Source organism: Misgurnus anguillicaudatus, chromosome 13 (genome assembly GCF_027580225.2).
Source record: "Misgurnus anguillicaudatus chromosome 13, ASM2758022v2, whole genome shotgun sequence".
NCBI lineage: Eukaryota > Metazoa > Chordata > Actinopteri > Cypriniformes > Cobitidae > Misgurnus > Misgurnus anguillicaudatus.
In genome coordinates this window covers 32,436,389-32,454,431 of record NC_073349.2, presented here as the reverse complement: position 1 = coordinate 32,454,431, position 18,043 = coordinate 32,436,389, and the positions used below count along the sequence as shown (strand labels likewise).

The following is an 18,043-nucleotide window of genomic DNA, read 5'->3' as shown; positions in this document are numbered from 1 at the left end:
GTATTGTTTAACGTTTGATGAGTAGATACTTCCTCTAATTCAGTATGTACTGTCACAGTATTGAGGTTTTGGACACACTTTTGTTTAAATGTACTGATTTTCAACTGTATTTAGTTGAATGTCGTTTTCATTACAGGAGCAAAATTCACAAGGTGTACAGAAATACCCCAACATATAAAAAACTGTTTATTAAACAAAACCTCACAAAACAACAAACAAACAAAACTCTTGACTGGACCCTGATCCTGAACATCTGTTTTATCAAGTTTAATCAAAATTACAGTACAGTGATATTTTCAGATCTTGTGTGTTATTGCAGGTCAGATTTGTCAGAAACATGCAAATAAATCACATTTATAACCCTAACAGCAATCGTGAGAAGAGTTATTTATGGTATCATTTCACAATGTTTGTGATTCACCAGAACATCAACATCCGCATGCTTTCGGTTTCCTTTAAAACACACGACTGTGATCTTCTGTAACCCTAACTTATAATAATGTCTGATGCGATCAGATCGTCTCAACAATCCTTCGGTTGAATAAAATGACAGGGCGCTCATCAAGTCAAAGTGATTGGATGATTTCTAGATTGTAATCTCGCAGCATCTCCACAGATTCTGGCTGATTGTAAGTCGCAGAGATTTTAATTGGCAGTTTTTAAATAACGACGTCACATTTTCTCTTTACTTATAACAACAATATCAGTTAACTATTCTGTGGAAGACTAAAAATATCAGCTGTTCTGAGCTGCAGTGCATTCTGGGAAACACTGTTGATATGACATCTCATCCCATTTGGTTTTAAGGTGGCAGTGTCAATCAAAGCTTGACCTTTGACTTTTACTGAGACCCTGAGGAGAAACGTAAACTCTTCAGAAGAGTTCCTGATCATCGACACCCTGAAGGAAGATCTCCAGATATTCATCTCACGGTCACGAGCGTTTCTGTCGCTCTCACAGCTCTGTAGTGGTTTCCCGTGAGCCTTTGTGTGTTACTGTGGAAATTTCCTGTTGCTTTTTAAAGCACTTAAGCGGTTTGTCACAGTGTCAGTGTGTGTTTGTGGAGACCTTATTGTGTGTCCATGTATTTATTGTTAAAATAGGGTTTGACCACAAGCTACACTTACATTATTTTCAGTTTATCTCCCTGATATCTTACATGACGTTCTTCATTAGACGGGTATAACCCACAGCTGTTACTATGGTTACCGATTTTAAAATTATGATCAAATTGAACTACCTGTACATTAAACGGTTTTGTTGCAGACCTTTAAGCCAATCAGAATCAAGTTTTCAGACAGACCATGGTACAATGCATAACAGAATAAACCGTCGAATCGCATTCTGTATAGAGACTTTACAGATAACTGGGACTGTACAGCAAAAATAACCCTACAGCTGCATTCCCATGATGTTAACAGTAGAGCTGCTCAGGTGTGTGTGTGTGTGTGTGTGTGTGTGTGTGTGTGTGTGTGTGTGTGTCAGTGTTCATTAGGCATGTGTCTGATGGTGTGAAATATCCAGTCCATCTTGGTTGTCCATCCTCCATGGTGGGCATCGTTCATCTGTTTGGTGAAATACTCCAGCGCGTCCTGCTGGTTCTTCTCTAGAGCGAGCGTCTTGCGCAGGTATGCGATGTCATCGAAGCTCTGCAGCTCGGGCATACCGCAACCCAACAGCAGAGAGAAGAGATTGATAAAGAGACTGGCATGCTGACGGATGGCCAGGTACGCTTTATAACACATCTCCTGAAACCTGACAGACGCAGACAGAGAGATCAACATACAGACACAATGAAAAGGACAGACAGACAGAGACACAGAGAAAAGCAAACTCTATAGGCGACCCCTGTATTTGTGTGTTTGACCCCTGTATCTGTAGCAGTGGGTCAAGAACTGCCCACTAAGACAGGAAAAGTCGTCTGATGTAGTCGATTGCAGTTGGGTTTGTGATTGTGTGTCAGACTGGGACACTGATGTGATGTGAAGCAGTGCACTCACCTCTCAAAATCTTTGGTCTTGGTACACTCCTGCACACCCTTACTGATGACAATCAAGAAGTCCTGCGTGAGGACGAAAGGAACTCGTTCTCGTTTATATCCAAACTTCTTCTTTTTATGATCCAGGAAATGACCAAAGTCAATGTGGAAGAGCTGCAGTTAGATGATTAAGTCATGAGAAATATTCTCAGATATCTGTCTGCGTTTGTCTGTGTCTGTCTGTCTGCGTTTGTCTGTCTGTGTGTGTGTGTCTGTCTGCGTTTGTCTGTCTGTGTCTGTCTGTCTGTCTGTCTGTCTGTCTGTGTGTGTCTGTCTGTGTTTGTCTTTCTGTGTCTGTCTGTCTGTCTGTCTGTCTGTCTGTCTGTCTGTCTGCATGTGTCTGTCTGTCTGTCTGTCTGTCTGTCTGTGTGTCTGTCTGTCTGTCTGCCTGCCTGTCTGTCTGTCTGTCTGTCTGTCTGTCTGTCTGTCTGTCTGTCTGTCTGTCTGTCTGTCTGTCTGTCTGTCTGTCTGTCTGTCTGTCTGTCTGTGTCTGTCTGCCTGTGTGTGTCTGTCTGTCTGTGTGTCTGTCTGTCTGTCTGTGTCTGTCTGTGTCTGTCTGTCTGTCTGTCTGCCTGTCTGTCTGACTGTCTGTCTGTCTGTCTGTGTCTGTCTGTCTGTGTGTCTGTCTGTCTGTCTGCGTTGCATATCTTTGGAGCAGGTGCTTAGTAATATGAGGTTTTCTTAAAGACGGTTACAGCAGGAACAACAAAAACAAACATAACGTCCAGTAACCTTCCACATAGAATCAATAACAACAAAGACCCTCTAGGGCAGTGTTTCCCAATCCCGGCCCTCCAGCACCCCCTCCAGAAAATTACAGACGTCTCCCCATCCAACACACCTGACTCCACTCAACAGCTTGTTAGGGAGACATGTTATCCATTCTGGAAGGAGACTGTTTAGTTGAATCAGGTGTTCCAAACGAGGAGACATCTAAAACCCTCCGGAAGGGGGCACTCGAGGACCAGGACTGGGAAACACTGCTCTAGAGTAGTTTATTTCTGATAACAAGCTAAATAAATAACCAGTTCATTTTAGTTTCAAATCATAGCTAAAGCTTATCAATCATTATACTAAGCTATTTCTGTATAATATTAATCTATACGATGTTAACTACAGATCCTAAAATTCTTGCCTGGATGCCAAATCCACAAAGTAGTTATTCATCATCGGCGTCTGCCCTCGTCTTTAGCAAACCAAAACATTTTTATTTTCCACAAGGTATTTGTTCCAAAGGTTAGTTTAGTCACTAACCAGACTGATAAACAAGCACAGACCGGAAGGTCATTTCAGACCAAAAACCGTCTCTAGCGCCACCTAATGGATTACAGCAGCATATGCAGTGTGTGTGTGTGTGTGTGTGTGTGTGTGTGTGTGTGTGTGTGTGTGTGTGTGTGTGTGTGTGTACCTGTCCATTTTCCTTCACCATGATGTTGCTGTTGTGTCGGTCTCCAATACCCAGAATAAAAGTTGCCACACAGTATCCAGCACATGAGCGTGTGAATAATTCAATGGCTCTGTCATAACTGAGAGAGGGAAGAACGTGAAGGAGAACTGAGAGAATAACATGACTGAAGTGTATGTGCTACAAACACAACATTAAAATCACAACAGAACGACAATAAAGATAAAGTGTGTGTGGCTGTTTCTCAATCTGAAGGCTGCATCCTCCGGAGGTCGCACATGTAGGCTGCATACCTCATGCCTTAGACTGCCTTATTTCAGAATATGAACAATTATATAGTTGACTATTATTCTTAGTTAATTGTAAATTGTTGTAATATGTTTATGACTTGTGAATGTAATGCTCAGTTATGTAAATGAAACAGGCTTGATGGAACCTCCAGAGGATGCAGCCTTCAGTTTGAGAAACAGTGTCTGTGTGTGTGTGTGTGTGTGTGTGTGTGTGTGCGTGCGCGCGTGCGTGCGTGCGTGCATGCGTGTGCGCTTTCCTTACGCCTCTCCCTTGTTCTTCTCTTTGATCCAGTGGTGAAGTGTGTTACTGTTGAACTGTAGCGCCCCCTTCAGTCCACCTTTACACTGAATCTGCATGATGGTGTGAGAGTTCTTCACCACTTCAATAAGACCGACACAGTCACCAATGGACAGACAGCCGTACGGCAGCATTCTGCACACACAAAGAACAGTCGGCTGGTTAATGTGTGTCAGTGTTATGTTGTGATTGGTTAATGTGTGTCAGTGCTGTGTTGTGATTGGTTAATGTGTGTCAGTGTTATGTTGTGATTGGTTAATGTGTGTCAGTGTTGTGTTGTGATTGGTTAATGTGTGTCAGTGTTGTGCTGTGATTGGTTAACGTGTCTCTGGTTTACTCACCGCAGGTCCAGGCCTTGATTTTGCCAGATATTTTCCATAATTTTAATGATCTGTAGCGTTAGCATGTCCTGACGTAGATCTACAAAACATAAGTTTCACAACATCAGTCGTGCGCACATAATACAGATTTCATCCTTCATGTGTTCTGTTTTTAGCACCTGTCAAATATGTGTAGGTTTCATCAAAAACACAACATTTTGAGCAAAAATCTGAGATAATTCCATTTTTGTGAAGGGCTTTTGATAGAGATCAGATGCAGAGCGATCTTTAAAACATACACGGACATACAGCTGTTTGCCCTAAGGCAATACTTCCAGTTTTTATAAGTAGCCACCTGGTGGATAATAGCGGTATTGCAGATTGCCAAGATAACTCATCATTGGCGGGGAAAGAGTTAAATCTGAGTTTTAAAATATGATATAAAGTAACGTAACATAACATGTTAATATACAAATTGTTTTAGGGGGGTGGGATGTCTGACAATGACACTTCAATGTTGTCATTTTTTTTTTTACATTTTTAAAAACATCTACATCTTTCCAATTTTTAAAATCTAAAACAGAGACTATATTTGAAGAGTTTCGTTGCAAAACGAGATAACCACCGTTTTTTTAATTGTTCAGAAATCTCGTTTTTTGGTTGTGCATTCCAATTCATTTCAATGCAACTGTAGTTGGTTTGTTTTGATTTAAACCTTCATAACTTTAAAAAATACAGCTAAGTAGCACCATAAAACAAAATAATAACATGATAACGTAATAATAAACATGTTTTGACAAAATGTTACAAAATGGATTTATCTCGTTTTGCAACGAAACTCTTCATTTACAATATAACATCCACTCCTTGCAATGTATTCCTTAGTGAACACACACGTTCACACAGAGACAGACACAAACACACACAGACACACAAGATGATCACCGTCTCCATTTTTAAAGATGATCTCATTATTGGTGAAGAGCAGCTCGCTCATGATATCTGGATTCTCCCAGTTTAACCACAGTGGCCTCTTTGCTGAAGACATGATACGACACTCCTCCAACCTAACACAAACGCACACATGTTACCCCCATAATAATTCACATCATATGTGTGTGTGTGTGTGTGTGTGTTTGTGTCTGTGTGTACCTGAGATTTCCCAGTTGGTGAACAGGGTTTAGAGGAGAAACAAACCCTTGCAGTGCCTCCATGTAATCTGGGCGGGACATGTGCTCCACCAAGAACTTCATCTGAGTCTGTAACAGCCAATCAGAATGCAGAACGAGCCTCATACATGAATCAAATGCAGTATTCAGTCATGACAGAGTTCTTCCTTCCGACTCTGTCATGATACAGTCGCCTCATCTAAACACTTTAGTGGACTGAGATCTGCTCATGGACTGACCGTCATCAATCTATACACGGACTATCTGATCAAATTAAACACCTTCTCCGCGTGTGTGTGTGTCTGATGTTATCTAAGGCTACATGCTGATCTCAGTCAGTCAACCAACCTCAGGAAACACAAACATATTTTTATTTTGAATGTAGTCAAGTTGGTTGGGATTGTCTATTGACATTTTAATTTAGAAATTGTCCAACTTCATGAGCACAGATGAGACTCTCACCATTTCGTCACAGTGTCTCACCTTCTGTGTCTCATCTTTCTTCTCTTGCTTGAGAGTATCTGTGAGGTTCACCAGTTTGTCCATGGCCTCCACCTGCCTGTTCAGATGTTTGAGGTACATGCCACACGCCCGACAGAAGGCCTCCAGCAGAAGTCCAAACCTCCGCGACACCGTTTTATTATGCATCTCTGACCTACACAAACGCACATATTATACAGATGCGCACACATGCGTGTGATCTGGTATGTGTAAGGAATAATAATAATAGATAATTTAGTTTTGTTTGAATGATTAAATGATAACTTTACAGCCGTAAGAACTACGTCAAAACCACCAGGTCACATTTTGCCTACATTTTATTTCAAATAAGAGGAAAGGGTTCAGCACAATTCCCTTGACTGTAAAGTGATGTTAGAAAAGTGACGTTATATTTAATTTAATTCTAAATGTATAATAATGAGAATTACAGAAACAAATGTCACAAACACACATTTAGCTTGAACTCACTTAAGATGCCAGAAGAAGAAATGGCCAATCTTCTGATTGGTCAGAGCTTTCTTGATCAGGAAACGAGCTAACGGATTATCCAGATACATCTCATATTTCAGTACCTGAAACACAACACATGTTAGGCTACAAGTGTACGCTAACTGCCTGATCAAACACACACAAACACACACAAACCCACCTGCACAAGCTGCAGCAGATACTGACTGAGTTTGTCATCTGTGAGACCCTGAATGAGGCAGCGCAGCGCAAACTCACGGACCATCGGATCAGGAAAATTACAGTCCAGAAGTTCCAGAGCAGATTCAGGCTCCATCAACGGCCAATCCTTCAGCAGACAGTAGATCTACAGAGACAAGATGTGTATATGTGTGTATGTTGTGCTGCTGCAAACACTGAAACCACACAATGATGATGATGATGAAGATGAAGGAGGTCTTCTGTACCTGTGACACTTCATCCCGTGAGTTCCATTTGACAGACAGCAGCAGTTTAGGAAGACTTTCTGGAATATTCACACAGTAATGTCTGAAAGAAATAAACATCCAGAATCATTTACACTTTAGATTTGGTCAACATTCAAGAGCGTTTTATTATACTGATAATCTGATCATTACGTGCTGTAATATGCAATGATAGAGCATTCGCGGTCTGTTTATGCATTTCCTGTCTGTCGGTCGGCTCAGGAATGACGCACGGGTAAATAAATAATCGCAGAAGTAAATAATGTTTCTTTAATAAATGAATAATGTATGAGTGTGTACTTCAGTGTTGATTATTATTCTGCACAGAAAAAGCTGGGAAATGCAAACTTTATATTTTGTCTCTGTAGGATCAGTCGAGTCAGATTTGCCGTGTGTGTGTGTGTGTGTGTGTGTGTGTGTGTGTGTGTGTGTGTGTGTGTGTGTGTGTGTGTATATCTACCTGTGTCTCCACAGGAAATCTTTCTCTTGTTCTGAGAGTTCATACAGCGGATCTCGACTGCACAGTGTGCGCAGCTGCTCTGCGTCTGCCTGCGATATGGTGCTGTCACACGCCAGACGACTGCTCTGCATAAAAAACATGATTTATTTGACATTATGAAAGTAAAGTGCTTGTGTTTGTGTGATGGTTTATATATTGTGTGTGTGTATGTGTATGTGTGTGTGTGTGTGTGTGTGTCAGTGGCACGTGGTGACTTCTCTTCCAGGGATGCTCGTGAAATCATGTATGTCGCCCGTCATGTGTTTGGCTCTTCATGTCAAACTATGTGTTCGGTGCTTCATGTGAACCTATGTGCATCATGTCACATGCCACTGGTGTGTATGTGTAGTATGTTTGTGTATGTGTACCAGTCCCAGACAGTAGCTGTAGCCCAGCTCACGAGAGATGCTCCAGTTTGCATGTTCCTCTATCTGCTGGTCATCAGGAAACACAACGGTCTGATTAAACCAGGGAAATTCCAGCTCTACACACGGCGTTTCCTGCGGACACACACGCGACACTAAAGTAAAGCAAAGTCAAGTCATTTATAGCGTATCATATATCCACCGGAAACATCTTTTATCAGAAACATCTAATAAGCGTTCGTCTCATACACACTTTGTTTGAGTTTGATCCAGAAACTCCGATCGGATTGAGAAGATCCTCCAGACCGTGAGGGACCGGCCACAAACCCAAAGCCACTTTACCGCTGACCAGAGTATCTTTATAGTCAAAGAGATTGATGTTTCCCCACGCCAGCGGGCAATGCTCCTGCATAAACACATGGATGCTCAGTTCGATATTTATCTGATTTTTGTGTTTATTATAAAAATGTAAAAGTCCAGTGTAGTAACAGGAGTTCAGGAGTAATGCATTTGGAGCAATAAGAATTGATTTTGTCACTGAAGTCAGGACTCAAACCAACAACTTCCTGCTTACCTGCCTGAACCTTAACCAGGAGTGTTTCCCAACCCTGTTTCTGGAGTCTCCCACATCTATTCCCATCTTGGAGTCTCTACTAATGAGCTGATGTGTGTTGTTGTGCCTTCAGGAACAGGTTTGGGTAACAGTTGGGCACTACAGCACATACAGTAATGATTACAGATCATTAAAGCCGCTCTATGCAATTCGGCGTTTTTGTCAAACAGCGACCCCTAGAGTCGCTGGAGAATACTTGCAACTGTCGTAATTTCCCACTCTAGTACTCCAAAGATAATGACCAGGTAATGTTTCACAATTTCATACAAAAATTAGGCTACTGCATAGTCTACTACTAAACTACAGATGATGGTAATAGGATAATAAGAAGTTTATTACAAGTGTAAAGTGCATATAATAATAAAGCTTATAACGTTTTTACATGATTGCAGCTAAATCACAATTAAACATTACAAAATGCCATGACAAAGTTAATTATGTACGTTGCATTATTTGATAACGTTGTTCGTTATAATGTCACTATACATGATTATTGCTATTTATCATAATAGGTGCATGTTTACACTATTTACAACCTCTAGGCTTATTTATGTCCTGATAATTATGTGAGATATTGACAACTGTTGTCATGATAATCGCATGACATACTACAAGCAAGCGCAACAACATACAACATAGACCGCAAACAAGTTTACAAATGAGAGATTTACTTACTAGTCCATCAACAAGATCGCCAGATCAACATCCCATCCAGTGCTGTCTTTTAGCTCACGCCAACGAGTAAAAACCTGACCGAGTGGGATTCTTTTCTGGTTCCTAACGCTGTCAGATTCTCTTTTCCTTTTCCTACTCTCTTCCGAACGCGCTTTCTTAACTTTTAAACCGTTTAGCCTCACGTCTCAAATTTGCATGTGCAGTTGTTGTTATGGGCTTGGTCGACTTCGTGCAGCGCTGCAAGAACCGACCGCCGTCTCGGATCATTCTCGAGGTACTTTGACGTCATCCGGCGGTCGGTTCTTGCAGCCGGAGTCGGTTTTTGCACACAAAGTCGAACAAGCCTAACGTGTCTGTGACGTTGTTGCCGTAAAGCAAGTTGTGATTCTCGCGAGATTTGTCAGGGGCGGTTCTCTCAAGCTTGCATTGCTGGTTTTGGTAGCGGCGTCCTCCTTCAACAGAAGGATGATTCGCCTTACTATGACTTTGTTTACCACCTAAATAACTTTGAAGCTGTTATATTAAGGTAAAATAACTGCATAGTGTGTCTTTAACTAAACACTAATCACAGAAAGAACAACTCTTCTTATGAAGTGTTAATCTTATAGACGGTTTCATCGGACGCACGGGCGGTGACGCGATTACGCATTACGGAACTTTACTTCCGGTTTCTGTTTGTTTAATAGTCTGTTTGTTTAGTTGGTAAACTAAACTCTTGAACAAATACCTCATCGAAAATTACAAATGTTTTGGTTTCCTAGGTAATCTACGTGTTGTTTATTCTGCTTGTTATATAAATAAACTACTTTAAACGGACTTTGTTGTTATTAATTCTTAGCTAAGTTTACCGGAAGTTACGTGTGTTCCGTGAAAGCCGCTTGTTTATGTTGTTACTGCTAAAACCGTCTATATACATGTAATGTTAGATAAAAGCGAGCAAGGTCAAAGTTCACCTCTTTTGCACCCTTGCGTCCCTTCACAGAACAGATAGAGAGACAGAGGCGAGCAGAGCGAGGGACGTCCGTCAGATAAATGTCATACGACAGCCATTCATTCCACCTGACAGAGAGAGAGAGAGAGAGAGAGACTGTAAAATAACAATGTTTCATTTGATCAAAATAAAAAGATTTTACAGCTTGGTGAAATGATTCTGTTCTTAGGGTTAGAGAAAATGACTCAAATGTGCTTGATGTGAGCTAGATGTAGTGTTCATACTATAACTTCTCTTTATGTTACCTGGGGTTGGAGCAGGGTACTCTCTGAGTATTGACGTTGTCACACAGCGGTTCTCCTCCATGATATATACCTGTCCTGACATAGATCTGACATACAGAGAGCGAGAGAGAGATGATCACAGAGTTTCACTGCTCATAAACTGTCTGTCTGTCTGTCCCGCTTACCTTGTCTATGTCTCTGATGTTGACGTTGACATATGTAGCGCACAGCAGTCGTACTCGCAGGTGTGTGTTAAAAGCCCAGAGCGAGCGTGACGATCCCGGGTCTCCCCCGCCAGGACACGGACTCGGCTGAGGCGTTCGACGGCTGTAGGATGGAGCCATGAATCCACTGGCAGGAAGTTGACTGTACAAACTGTCCTTACTGACCAACATCAGGTGAGGGAGACGACCCAGTGTGATACAACTCCTGATGTACTACACACACACACACACACACACACACGTCTCTGTGTCTTACTAACGTGATTTTCCAACATTGCACTAGATGAGATATACAATACTGAGAATAACACTAAAATGCCAAAGACTCAATACTAATGTTATAAAGCAAAGAGTTCTGACTCTATAAAGCAGAATAGCACACACACACACACACCACCACCAGACTACACATCGGGTCATTTCTCTGGTAACCTCGTATAATAAATCTGAGAGAAGCGCACCTTATATTGGCTGAGGGGATATTTCTCCAGGAAATACTCATCACATCCGCATACTTTCAGCATGTACTGTCCCTGATACTCCTGCACACACAGACGCAGCTGCTGCGCAGACAGGTGCATGCTGCGCGTCTTCTTGCGGATGGCTTCAGCTATGAGCTGCTCTGGGAGCGAGTCGTGTGCGATCTTTAGCGTGTACTTCTGCTTTGAGTTGGACGGAGACACGATCACCCAAATTGTCACAATCAGACGACCTGCAGAAAGACATCAACTTCACTAAAACTGAGTTTGAGGCTGTGTTTATTTTGATGACTTCCGTGAGATGCCGTAATTGATCATGGACAATATTCTTCACTATCGGGAAACAGATTTATGCTAAAAACTTGTAGTACATGACATTACAAGCTTTACTGCACATGTTTCCTGTTCAGTCATCATACAGAGGGAGAGTAGGCGTTCCTATTAGTCTCCGAAATGTGCATGCAGGATGAGATTTTGACCTTTGTCGAGTTTGCTGTAGATGTGTTCTGGCAGGTCAGGTGATGACTCCACGTTTGGGGGATAGACGTACAGCGCCTGCGTGTGAGCACCTCCTCCTTCACGCTCCTCCACCGCCTCCCTGCATACGCTCAGAATGTTCCGGCGGAAGTCCTGAACCTCCGGGTCCTTCACCAATTCAAACTCACAGATGGGCATTCCAATAGCAAAACCTGAACATAAAGTAGCTGTAATCAGGCCACAGAAAGGTAGTGCAAGCTGAACGTAACCAGACGGCATTCGTATAGCTGTTCTTATAAACGTTGTAACTAGACCATTCTGGAGGCAAATCTATTTCTTTGACAGGCATTGTAAAGCTTATTGAGGACCGTCCTTGACATACAGTAGGTCTTAACTCTTTCCCCACCATTGATGAGTTATTTCGTCAATGCTTCCCTGCCAAATGACGAATTTTTATGGAAATCCATATTTCCCGGATGTGCCTCATACATCTTGAAAAGTGAAGCCGCTGGCTCTTTGATCGTCCCCTGGTGGCTGGCTGCAGTACAAGTCATAAACCCCGCCCTCTCCATGCAAACGAACGGGACTCGGCTCTAAATAAAAAAATGATTTAAACTTTCAATAAAATTTTCAGAAATATGGTTTTGGTCCTTTAAGGCAGTGTTCTTCAACCCCGGTCCCCGGGACCCCTTCCAGAATGTTTTAGATGTCTCCTTAATTAACAAACCTGATTTAAATCATCAGCTTGTTAGGGAGACATTCTGGAAGGAAGCTGATGAGTTGGTTCAGGTGTTTCAAACAAGGAGACATCTAAAACTCTCTGGAAGGGGGTCCTCAAGGACCAGGGCCGAAGAACACTGCCTTAAGGTAGTTGTTATTACGCTGATATATGTTCAGTTGTTCATTTTTGTGATAAGTTTCATTTTAGCTAGTAATTTGATGCTATAGAAATGGGGCGTGTTATGTTTGGTGTGGTTGAATTGGGCATGCGAGCGTTTGGGCAGAAGTTTAATATCGCGGCTCCGCCAATGGCTCAATGGACGATTCCTCCTGTGCCTTTTTTACGTAACATGGCACCCATGGTCGCACATTTTTGGCTTCAATTCATTACAATGGAAGAAAGCCACGTCGCATCGTCCATCTTTTAACAATCTATAATATTTCCGCTGTTATCCACTAGGTGGCACTTTTACACAACTTATAAAACACTGAAGCATCCACTGATCCAAAAACAGTAAGAACTCAAATGCAATTATCTCAGCTTTTTGCTTAAAATTGGGTATTTGTGAAGACACCTACTCGTATTTGAGAGGTGATAAAAAGAAAAGTTTGTTTGTTTGAAAGCAGAGGATCTGGAGGTATTCCAAAAAGCTGGTTATGTGACATACCCAGGTATGTTTGAATTTGAAAATGTCTTTATGTATCACCCATGTGCACGCATTAACTTTCGGTTACCTGAAGGAGGTTAAACTAGCCTAAACTAAACTAAACTAAACTAAACTAAACCGTTAGGTGTTTTGATACCCACATGATCAGGGTAAACAGATTTTGGTTTAATCTACCTTTCGCTGATGGTAAGTTAACCCCGCTTTCTGGAATACAACTCTGTTCTTTCATTTGATCTATTAAATGTTTTAAATTTAAAGAAGAACATTTTCTGGAAGGTATTAAACTTTTGGGAAAAATATTTTTTTTTTAAATGCTGCCGCTGGCTGGCAACTTATTTTAAAAATGCTGGCTGGAAAGAGTTAAACTCATAATCAAATTCATACTAAAGTATTGAGTCATTTCATTACTGACCAATCTCCCTATTAAGTATTTTTTCCTCTCGGTTTCCCAATGGCTCAATGACCTTCAGGATGGGGTGAAAGAGTCGTAGGTCACACAGTCGTCTAGTTTCATCGTAGAACTCCTCCCTCTCTGCTTCCTGAGTCACACCCACAAAGATGTAGCACGACTCTTCCTGTCAACCAATCAGAAATGCTAAAACTGAGCAAATCATCTAGTAACCAGCTGGCTGTATTGAGCTATATGGGTTTCCTTCTCACCTGCACATGATCAAACTAATAAGGTGAGTATTTAGAGGAGTGGTTTAGAGGGATGTTTACCTGCAGCAGGTGGTAGAGGGGGTATTTGCGAGCTTCACTAAACAGCTGTTGTTTTATGCTGGTCAGCGGTGCCTCTCTCAAACACTCCAAACTAACCAGAATGCCATTGGGAAGACAGCAGTCCACCAGGATACGAGGAGGCATAAGGTGAAGCCCCCATAACTCTCCTGATGATGGACGAGGAGCCATGCTGTCCCCTGATACTCAACACCTGGAAAGATTATAAAGATCATCACCATTCAGGCATTTGAAAAATTATCACAAATCAGACGGTTTAGTTGTTAAACTTGGTTTGTTTGAGGTTTTATGGACTTCTGGATGTAAGTTTACATTCAAAGTAAAAGAAATTTGATTTCTTATTATAGAGGACAATTGTGTTCAGTTAAAGGTGCATTGTGTAACTTTTAAGAGGATCTCTTGACAGAAATACAATATAATCTATATAACTATATTAAAGACCGTACATAATAAGCTGTATTGTTTTTATTACCTTAGAATGAGCCGTTTTTATTTACATACGCCGCGAGCGGGTCTCTTTGCATAGAAGTCGTCGTCATGTTCCTATAGTGGCCTTAAACGGACAAACTGATCTACAGAGTGCGTTTCATCCCTATGTTAGCTGCATCCGAAATCTGTAAAACACTGCTTTCAAGGCACGTCCGAATCCAATGTTAGGTTTACTTCCTGTCTCCAGATACCTCCATCTTGTCCCACAATTAATGTAATTGGTCGAGCCTGGTTGAGATGAAAAAATAAAATGGCGGACAAAACAATGGTGGAAGTTTAATGTAAATAAAGTGTTATTTCAACTTCTTACACCTTTTGATTCCATTTCCAGTGAGAAATTAGTATTGTAGTTTTTAGTTATCACCAAGGTGCTCTCTGTTTATATTTCAAACAGAATTCTGTTACTCTGCCTATGAAGGCTGTCCGAAGGCTGTTACGCTGCCTTCATGCCGCAGAAGTCATTACCTTATGAGGTAGCAAGGCAACAAGTCAGCTGTCTAAGCTTTCGGACGCAGTTGTTGTCTCAGACAATGATGTGTTTGTCCTGTGGTGGCTACCATATGCGTTTCTGAAATTACGGGGGAGCTGTTGGTTGCAATTCACAATCTCGCCACTAGATGCCGCTAGAGGGGACATATCATGGACTTTTTCCATGTTTAAAGGGACAGTAAGTAGGATTTTTTTCCCATCTAGTGGTGATTTTGCATTTAAACGAATAGTTCTCTCTAGCGCCTCGCTTTTCAAAATGCGTGTTGCAATTACAGTAGCCGTTATGTACTCACTGATCTATTTGTCCATTTCAGCTGGTTTACATGTTCTGAATGAAAACTCTGAAATGCGTTGGTAGGTTAGTGCTTTTTGTCCCTCTCTGCTATTATAGTTTTTGAATATGGCGGAACGACATTGAAGCCTTCTTGGACTTACCCTTTCAATGTAAATAAAGAGAAGAAATTCTAAGCTTACAAAGAAAAGTCAGATTACTGGCAGAGGTCATTTGACACCAATGAGGACATATTTATGATTAAAGACATTGATTTTGACTAAAAAAAAAACACATTGTCCCTTTAAGTGCTACAATTGGGTCCCCAGAGCTTGTATTAACCTACAAAATGTGAAAAAGAGCAAACCAGTAACTTAGTTTTAGTAAACCATTCTTTGCAAGCATGTGAAAAATAGCTAATTGAAAATGTGGCTTCCCTTGATGTCAGAAGGGGATCTTATTATAATAATACTCCCTTTAATCTGCACTATCCAATCACGGCACTGTCATTAAATGTAGAGATCAGCTCATTTGCATTTTAAAGGACACACCCAAAAACAACATATTTTTGCTCACACCTACAAAGTGTCAATTTTAACATCTTATAATAAATTATCTGTGATATAAATATTTATTTGTCTTGTGAAATGTTCCTTTTAATAAAAATTAGAATAATTCTGTGTTTATAATAACATTCAAAACACCTGTGACAACAACCTGACCCAACCTGATAGTGACACAGTACCCTTGCTCTCTCTTTTATTGATTTTCACGTACTGACAAAAAGATAATAAAAAATATACCAAAACCTTAAGTTAAAGTGAGGGAAAACAGTAATACAGTATATCATACTGAGCAAAGTAGTCTACTGTATGCAAATATTTCACTGTGTGCACTTTATAATCAGTCAGCTATAAAATTAGATGATCACATCTGGAACTTTAGTTTGAAGAATTGCATTTATTCATTCATTTTTATTTTAGACATTGAAATACAGACCCAATGATTAAAAGTCATTTGTTAAAGCTTCTGCTGATCTTTTGTGTGGTCGCTCACAGCGCGGGCACGCGCAGCAGATCTACGCTACAGAAAGTAGGGCGAAATATGAACAAAAGAAACCCGAAGCTCGAATGTTAAAACCAATCATAAGAGCCGAAGAGTTTCTGTAAATTCATGTAAATTATTATAAAGTATGTGTGTAATCGATGTACGATCATATCGATCAGAAATATAAACCGTCGTTCACTGACGAGTATGGCAAAGCATCTTGTTGGCTCTGTGAACGCGCTTTTGTGGCGCGTGCCTACATTCCGGTGCCGGTAGAAACTGACTGAAGAGCAATCTGAACAGAGCCGAAAAATCACCAAACAAAGCTTTACATGAGCGATTAAAATGGACGCTTTTATGATGATTGTACATCATACATGCGATGTTAAAGAATAATATTAACGTTACGCACCTTTAAAGAAGCAAACCCACCTGCGCTCTCACACGAGCATCATCACGACCCCCGCGCGTGAACGGTGACCCTGAGAGTGAGTGATGTCAGCACAATAACCCCATCATACCCCTCCGTGTTGCCCAGCAATATCTGCCCCCCCTCCGTACACACCCTGTGCTGTGCCACAGCATCTCTGTCCCGTTACCGGAGAACAATAAGTGTGGCGGGTACGAGCGCGCGTTTGACTAGAACGCGCACGAGCTGTCAGTTTATAAGAAAAATGTAAAGAAATATCAAAAAAAAAAAAAAAATTAAAATAAAATAAAATAAAAATGCCACGTCACATAACATGTTTTATTTATATTAAAATGCCATAAAGTAATTTCATTAACCAACAGAATATCATTTTTATTGTAGTTTCACAATGTTTGCATCATTCCACAGATTAACACCACAGGAAAGAAATGTGTACGGGAAAACACACAAACATGTACCATCTGCTTTGTTATTGTTAAACATGACTGACAGTTTAGCAGGTAAAATCTGTTGACCTATTTTGATGTAATCTGTTATTAATCTTTGCATAGTAGATGTGTGAATGAAACACTCACCAGCTGGCTCTCGTGTCTGCTTTAGATTCCCTCTAAAATTCTTCTGGACTTTCTCAGGATCTGTGTTTTCCTCAATCTCTCTCTGTTGGAACAATGCTCACTTCCTCTCTCTCTCTCTCACACACACACAAAACACTTTACAGTCTCTCACAGTTAAAATTACCTTAAATTCAGTTCAATCTTTACTCAAATATAGATTACACTTTAAATATACTGTCAAATTCAATTTAATAAACAGATTTCAATTATTTTCCTTAAAAATTTGGTCTGCACATATATAGCCAGATCTGTACACACACACACACACACACACAAACACACACTTTCACAGATATGTTAGAAAACAGGAAATCTGAACAATGGACCAAACCTGTGTGTGTTTGTGTGTGTGTGTGTGTGTGTGTGTGTGTGTGTGTGTGTGTGTGTGTGTGTGTGTGTGTGTGTGTGTGTGTGTGTGTGTGTGTGTGTGTGTGTGTGTGTGTGTGTGTGTGTGTGTGTGTGTGTGTGCCAGATGCTTACAGCTTGTGTTGTTTTAGTTTCATTTGCTTTCGGTATGTTTTGTGAAAGGCTCTACATCTCTTTTCTCTTTATCATCATCATCTTCATTATGTTCAGTGTCCTTCACAGGATCAAACATTTCTGCTGGTTCCCTCTCCATTCTTCTTTGTTTAAATGATGTATATTTGTGTGTGAAACATTATTGTGTGACTAAAGCTTATTTACCAGTAAAGCTTCTGCAGTTTGAGAGAAACCAGCTACTTACACACTTACAGTAAAGTGTGTGCTGCTCTTCTCTCTCTCTCTCTCTCTCTCTCTCTCTCTCTCTCTCTCTCTCTCTCTCTCTCTCTCTCTCTCTCTCTCTCTCTCTCTCACAAAATATTCTGCAATATATGCAGCATGAACCATGTCCTATATGGCCATATACATATAAAATACATATTTAGCAATGAGACAAAAACAATACAACATCTGTACAACATGTAAAAGCTTTATTGAAACACTCAAATCATTTTCTTATTATTAACACATGGGTTTACATACAAAATTAAATGTTTCAAAAAAACATTCCCAATATGTCTCCAAAAGTGTCCAATTCAGATCCGGGCAAATTAGCAC

The 18,043-nt window shown here is 40.7% G+C and overlaps 1 protein-coding gene across 1 annotated transcript; it reads right to left on the bottom strand.

Moving 5' to 3' along the window:
• Positions 1–163: 163 nt before the first annotated feature.
• Positions 164–13,797, bottom strand: LOC129431534 (phosphatidylinositol 4,5-bisphosphate 3-kinase catalytic subunit alpha isoform). Its single transcript, XM_073875667.1, has 21 exons — positions 13,609–13,797; positions 13,301–13,463; positions 11,503–11,712; positions 11,006–11,256; positions 10,506–10,757; positions 10,342–10,427; positions 10,059–10,164; positions 8,071–8,223; positions 7,821–7,952; positions 7,414–7,538; positions 6,936–7,017; positions 6,671–6,835; positions 6,490–6,593; positions 6,004–6,175; positions 5,504–5,610; positions 5,297–5,418; positions 4,373–4,451; positions 3,996–4,166; positions 3,447–3,564; positions 2,001–2,152; positions 164–1,755 (listed from the first exon to the last, which is right to left on the bottom strand). Exons 1-21 carry the CDS (start codon positions 13,795–13,797, stop codon positions 1,482–1,484), a joined length of 3,213 nt encoding a protein of 1,070 aa, XP_073731768.1. The 3' UTR covers positions 164–1,481.
• Positions 13,798–18,043: the final 4,246 nt, after the last annotated feature.